This window comes from Haliotis cracherodii, unplaced genomic scaffold (genome assembly GCF_022045235.1).
Source record: "Haliotis cracherodii isolate W230 unplaced genomic scaffold, xgHalCrac1.p SCAF_13, whole genome shotgun sequence".
In the NCBI taxonomy this organism is placed as follows: Eukaryota; Metazoa; Mollusca; class Gastropoda; order Lepetellida; family Haliotidae; genus Haliotis; species Haliotis cracherodii.
In genome coordinates, this window is record NW_027266268.1 from 20,409,660 (window position 1) to 20,416,279 (window position 6,620).

Below are 6,620 nucleotides of genomic sequence, written 5' to 3' on the forward strand. Positions count from 1 at the left end.
GTCGGATATCTTTTTACGTCAAATTTGTCACACCTTTTAACGATAATTCTGAAGTCGTCAACCTTTTGCAGCGATTTGACCGAGTGTCTCCTTCATTTAGGAAGGAAGAAGATGGAGATGGCTGGAGAGATAATTCACCTGAACGTCGGTGGGTCCAGATTTTCCACTTCTCGTCAGACTTTAACATGGATCCCTGATTCTTTTTTCACCAGTATGCTGAGTGGTCGAATTTCAACACTAAAAGACGAAACGGATGCCATATTCATCGACCGAGACCCACAACTCTTTACTGTTATCCTCAACTTCCTGAGAACGAAAGAGGTACATCTGAAGAATGTTGATCTTCCAGCTCTTCGACATGAAGCCGAATTCTATGGCATCACACCACTGGTTCGCCGATTGATGTTATGCGAGGACTTGGATTGCGCTTCATGTGGAGATGTACTGTTCCATGGGTATCTCCAACCACCTCTACCGCCAGTCGCTGAAGGTATGTCTACATCCTCAGACAGCAGCTTGGACAACAGTGAACCACCCTGCAGACCAGGAACTGCTTTGAGAGTTTCAGATGGTGCTTCAGCTTCATGCCCTGTCCATTCCAGAAATTCTTCTCTTGATGCTCGAGCATCTCACTCAAGACAGGGTTCAAATGATTGGAGGATAAAAGACCAGATGAGAAACTCATCTTCTGATTTACGCCACTCAAGAAATTCATCCCTTGATCTGACGAAAACCTTCTGTAACAAGGATACATCCACACATACATCCTTTGTGGATCCACTCAGAGTTACCATGGTTCGTGGACATCATAACTGGATATGCATAGCCTACCCACACTTTGTCTGCTGCTACAGAATGAAGGACTCGACTGGATGGCATCTCATCTGGGTCAGCCCCCATATGGAGCCCCAAGTTGAAAGAATAGCCATCAATGCGAAAGTGCTGAATCCGAATCAAGACAACACACATAAAATGGTCACAGCCTCAACAGCAAATCTCATCCATCTTTGGTCTATCAGTGATGAAGGGGAAAGTAGAGAAATAGGTGTGTTTAACCTGAACGTGTCTGTTGACTCACTTTTCTTCATTGGAAGTCAGTTGGTAGCTCTGAGTCAGACTGGAAAAGTTGGAGTTTGGCATTCCATGACTCAGCACTGGCAGATTCAGGATGTTGTCCCGATAAGAAGCTACGATACTGCTGGCTCCTTCCTCCTCCTGGGCTGTAATAATGGCTCCATCTACTACATTGACATGCAGAAGTTCCCTCTGAGAATGAAAGACAATGATCTGCTGGTGACTGAACTGTACAAGGACCCTAATAATGATATGGTTACAGCTCTCAGTGTCTACCTCACCCCGAAAACAAGCTTAAGCGGAAACTGGATTGAGATTGCATACGGCACCAGCTCGGGGACTGTTCGTGTCATTGTTCAGCATCCAGAAACGGTGGGTCATGGTCCACAACTGTTTCAAACATTCACAGTGCATCGCAGTCCTGTTACAAAGGTTATGCTGTCCGAGAAGCACCTTGTGTCAGCTTGCTCCGAGTATAATCACGTCCGAAGCTGGAGTGTGACACGTTTCAGGGGAATGATCTCAACTCAGCCTGGATCAACACCCCTTGCATCCTTCAAGATTGTTTCCCTTGAAGACCTTGACCCTCATATCAGCTATTCTGCTGGAAATGACTTCGGTCCGTTCGGAGAACGGGATGACCAGCAGGTCTTCATACAGAAAGTAGTCCCTGAAACTGACCAGCTGTTTGTGCGACTGTCTTCAACTGGACAGCGAGTTTGCGTGATTAAATCAGTGGACACCAGCACAGTAAGTGCATTCTGTGTCCACGAATGTGAAGGCTCTAATCGAATGGGATCTCGACCTCGACGATATCTTTTCACAGGGCACTCAAATGGAAGCATTCAGATGTGGGATCTGACAACTGCTCTTGATTTGATGAACAAAACAGAACAAATCCCAGTGGTTGGAGGCCCCAATCCATGTGAGCTGGTTCGCCTCCTCGACCAGTGTGACCTCAGCTCCTCACGCTGTTCCACCCCGTGTCTCAGCCCATCACCGTCGCTGCTCACCGGCCCCGGCTTCCAGATGACAGGGATGAAGCTCCGAGCTTCCATGGCGGTACACAGCTCCATCTCCGGCAGTCACCAGAGCCTCATCCAGATAGCAGGCGCCGAGGAGGGTGCAGAGGGGGGAGCCAGGAACACACTACCCAGACCAACACCCCAAGTTACCAAATTTTAGCTTGGGTCAAATTATTGATCTAAAATATTTTGTTTTGTATAAGTGACAACAGCAACATTAGCAGGATTAAACACGTTCAAGATTGAGCATGAACGTCAAGGGGTCCTTGTCAGTAAGATGTGGAGAGTCCCAAGATGATGCATATTCAAGTATGCTACTCAACTTTTGATAGGGATTATGAGCATCCAGGTAGGGCCTGATAGTGTCAGATAGCTTGGATATGTTGTGATACAAATAGTTTTTTATATTGGCATGTAACTGAAGCACGTGTAGCTTCATTTCAAGTTGATTCAACATAAATACTCAGTGCAGTAAGTTTTGTGTTACGTCACGGTGTGACATATCTCATCTAATGTTGAGTAGTATAGAATTGGTGAAGAACCGGGGTAGAAAAGGTCTCCAGCCACCCATGCTTGCCGTAAAAGGTGACTGATTGTTTTAAGAAGCGACTAACAGTATCCCAAATGTGTAGATTGATGCTCAAGATGTCAATCACTGGATTGTCTGGTACAGACCCACGTCATATTGCTAGAATATTGCTAAGTGCGGCGTTAAACGAAAAAGTTAAAAAAATCTAAAAACATAACATGTTTATTGTTAAGGGATGCAAACCTTTCTTCAGGACCTCAGGGAGTCCTTTATTTCAAACACTATAAGATGGGATATCATGTAAAAGATGGACTGCACCATTTCCAATGTATGTATAGACATTGGTATTATTTTGTAATTGATGTATTTCTGAGTCCCTGTGACAGATGAGACCAGGGCCCACTTGCACAAAGCGATCTTAGCGCTAAGATGATCATAACTCCCATACTTTAACATGGGCTTACAGTAGTCGTAGCACTAAGATCTCTTTGTGCAAGTTGGCCCAGGCATCCAGATTAGTCAGAGATATACAGGCATTAAGAAACCCACAAGCAACGTTATTAAATGAGCTTTAGAAGCTAGACAATGGTATTATTACTGTGTGTGAAGCTGAGATATTATCTGTATGTATTTGATTTATTGTTAACTTCTAGATTGATTTATATTGTACAATTTGAATTTACAGACAAAGCGATGTTGTGAGACTGCCTTTTGGCCTGAACCTAATGTTTTTTAACATGTTGAAGTATGTTGGATACATGTAAGTCACTTTACTTAGAAGCTTTGTGTTCAACCATTTAGCACCCTGGGAGCAGTATGGAGAAAATATTGATGTAGAGAGTTCACCTGTACATTTGCTGTCTGGGTGATAGTTTGTTTGTTTGTTGTTTAGCGCTGCACTCGGCTATATTCCAGCTATATGACAGCGGTCTGTAAATAATCGAGTCTGGACCAGACAATCCAGTGATTGACAACATGAACATAGATCCATGCAATTGGGATCGTTGACATGCATCAGCCAAGTCAGCGAGCCTGACCACCCGATCCCACTACGATCCCGTTATGATCCCGATCTTACAACAAGCATAGTCGCCTTTTACAGCAAGCATGGGTTGCTGAAGACCTATTCAATGTGTGAAGCTCAATTCTGGTGTCCCCCACTGTGATATTGCTGGAATATTTCTTAAAGTGGCGTAAAACCAAACTCACTCACTCATTATGGCTATTCTAGAAGCTGTTAAAATACTCGTACTTGGAAGATTCACACAACTACAGAAGCAGGGTGCTGAATGAGTTGAACACATTAAGACTTGCAGTCTTGACGCCTTTGATAAGACTTGACTTCATTAAGTCATTTTCATTGTTTACAAATTTCACAAAATAGTATTAGAGCACAACAATTTCACTTAACATACTTTTTATATGGACGTCTTATTTATGTTTTTCAAACTTGAGTATTTTTCTGGACTCTCGGGAAAAAGAACTTGTTATGTACTATACTACTCAGTGTTTGAAAGGGATAATTAGATATGTTTTTCTTTGTAAAAAGTGTTAAATATACACTTTACGTTGAGTTTTGTGTATCATGAAAGAATAAAGATATCCCTATCAAAAGTTTAGTGGTATATATTAGGATAAAGAGTAGCAAGAACAGTTGGCTTTGTGTCGCCCATGGTGATGATGGTTCCAGCAGCCGTACCTTTATTGTTTATATTTTCTATGACATATTTTTACTTATCCTCCGTCAGTTATACTTGGTGAGATACAAGGTGTAGGATGTTAGAGATTAATATAGCGCAAGATATAATATTTACCCAATATTCCCGGTGTTGCCATGGTTACCATATTGTTACTGTTGTTGTGGTTTCAGCACGTGCAGTATATTTATTGACAGCTGATATGTTAGATCTATCGCCACCGTCCTAGGCGGGTACATTTTTTTAAGGCTTTGTTGAATAACATTGTGTCTGATGATGTGTAAAATCCAAAGATCGGTGAGTAGACAGCTGTAATGTGCAATATCTCAACTGACAAGTAGCGTGGCTATGAATGTCTGTTGGTATGCGAGGAATAATATTGGGGGGGTCCCAGACATAAAACTGAGGTTTGACTCGGAGGTTAATCACTTAACACTGGGTAGGCACCTTTGGTTATATCCAACAAGTCCACATCTATTTCAGACTGGTGTTTATGTAAAATAACTAGATGTTGAGAGAATACTACTTAATTTCCCCCTTGATAAGCACTATTGTCTCAGATTAATAGAATATGGTCCTCGCCACTTGAAATAAATATCCATTTTTTGTGTAAGAAACATCAAGTTTTGATCACATGATTACTATCTGGATAATCTTTGGCAGTCAGGTGACAATATTAAGGGTATATTTAGCAGTGTGTGTGCAACGTACATACATTACCAGCACGAACTGAAAGAAACACATGTGCAGATGTAGTATTTAAGACGTTTTTGACCAAGGTCATTGCTAATTATAACCACCGACTGACTTTCGATTCTTACCCTGATTGTAACCACGTGATCAAAACTCATTGATGATGTATATCGCTAGCACAAGGGATTTTTCTTGAAAAGCACACTTTGCCATTTTTGTAATTAATGTAAGTAATATTCCTTTTTGTGGAATGGCTCCTTTCCACTTTTTCACATGCAGCTATCTTAGTTAATTAATCATTGCAGTATTTTGTGATTCTATTTTTTGTGTTGAGGATTACAGTGTGTTTAAACCTGCGGCTCTACTTGACAGGATTGTAACTTGTGCTCACTAACTTTGACTTTCTTATCATTGTACTGTATTTGCCTTAATAAGCGCTCCGGGCTCTTAGACAATTCACAAAGAGGGTGCTTGTTAGAATCATACTCAACTCAACTCAAATTTGTTTTCTGAGATCAAATGATATGGAACTTAGTTCAAGTGTTGATAAGACTAAAATTTATAATAGTTAATAGGAAAATATATTACCCTTTCTATGTTACTGTTTTCTGGAAAATAATCTAATATGCACAGAAATATATATGGAATGTCATTTGTTGTTTTGGTTTCTTAGTAGGAAAGCTTATAAAGGGGGGGCTTAGGCTAAAAAAGAAATAACGGGGTAGTCTTGGTTCTCAGGCACCGCCTGCATTATCATATGATTGGGGCTTATTGGAACAGGGTGCTAGATACGGCAAATATGGTAACTGAAGTTGGTGATTTCCTTGTAGTGAAGAAATATGTGACATTGACGGCCTTAACTTATGTTTCTTATCAGAATAGAAAGTATCAGTTACATGAAACATGCATGTTGCATCGGAATCTGTTTCAGTGATTCCTCCTTTGTGTCCCAAGGCACTTGCCTGCTTGCAGTACTTATTGGTTGCTTCCATTATCAATTTGTATGCATACAGAACACCATAGTTGGCACCAGGTAAAATAACGCCGGATATGATTGTACCAATTTATAGTATTTATGTTATAATGATTATATGGTATCCCTGTAACAGTATGATACATGGAAATAAAATCTGTTTTAAAATGTGGAAGGCTTGTATTTGTTTGCATTTTACCAAAAATGTTTTTTCCCTAACTTGTTTCCTAATCATGCTCAGGCCTTCCCTTTTTTTAATTGGTTTATGATCCCCCGACCCCCAATACCGAGAAAATGGAATATAAATATAAATCATCACAAATATTTTTCTCATTGCCAGCCTGAAAAATCTTTACATGACAATGTCGTGTTGACAGCGAAGGGTAGTAACTCCAGCCACATCCAGGCTCCTTACCTTCCCTTGTGACTGGGACTCGGTGACCAACTCACCAATACTTGAGTATGGTTTTACACCGCTTTTAGCAATATTACGGCACCAGAAATGGGTTTCACACATTGTACCCAGGTCTTCGGCGTGACAAGCGACCGCCCCACCAATAGTGGAAGCACTGCTAGTTGTCCTAGGATGGGGTTCTAAGACTGTACACCTTAATATGTATTTCTTCACA

At 41.1% G+C, this 6,620-nt stretch overlaps 1 protein-coding gene across 1 annotated transcript; it reads left to right on the top strand.

Moving 5' to 3' along the window:
* LOC139459719 (BTB/POZ domain-containing protein KCTD3-like) lies at positions 1 to 6,153 on the top strand. The gene has a single exon (XM_071241364.1). It carries the CDS (start codon positions 112 to 114, stop codon positions 2,257 to 2,259), a length of 2,148 nt encoding a protein of 715 aa, XP_071097465.1. The 5' UTR covers positions 1 to 111; the 3' UTR covers positions 2,260 to 6,153.
* Positions 6,154 to 6,620: the final 467 nt, after the last annotated feature.

Bases quoted from the DNA above. Each gene is read 5' to 3' on its own strand.
- LOC139459719 (XM_071241364.1), top strand. From the start codon at position 112: ATGGAGATGGCTGGAGAGATAATTCACCTGAACGTCGGTGGGTCCAGA.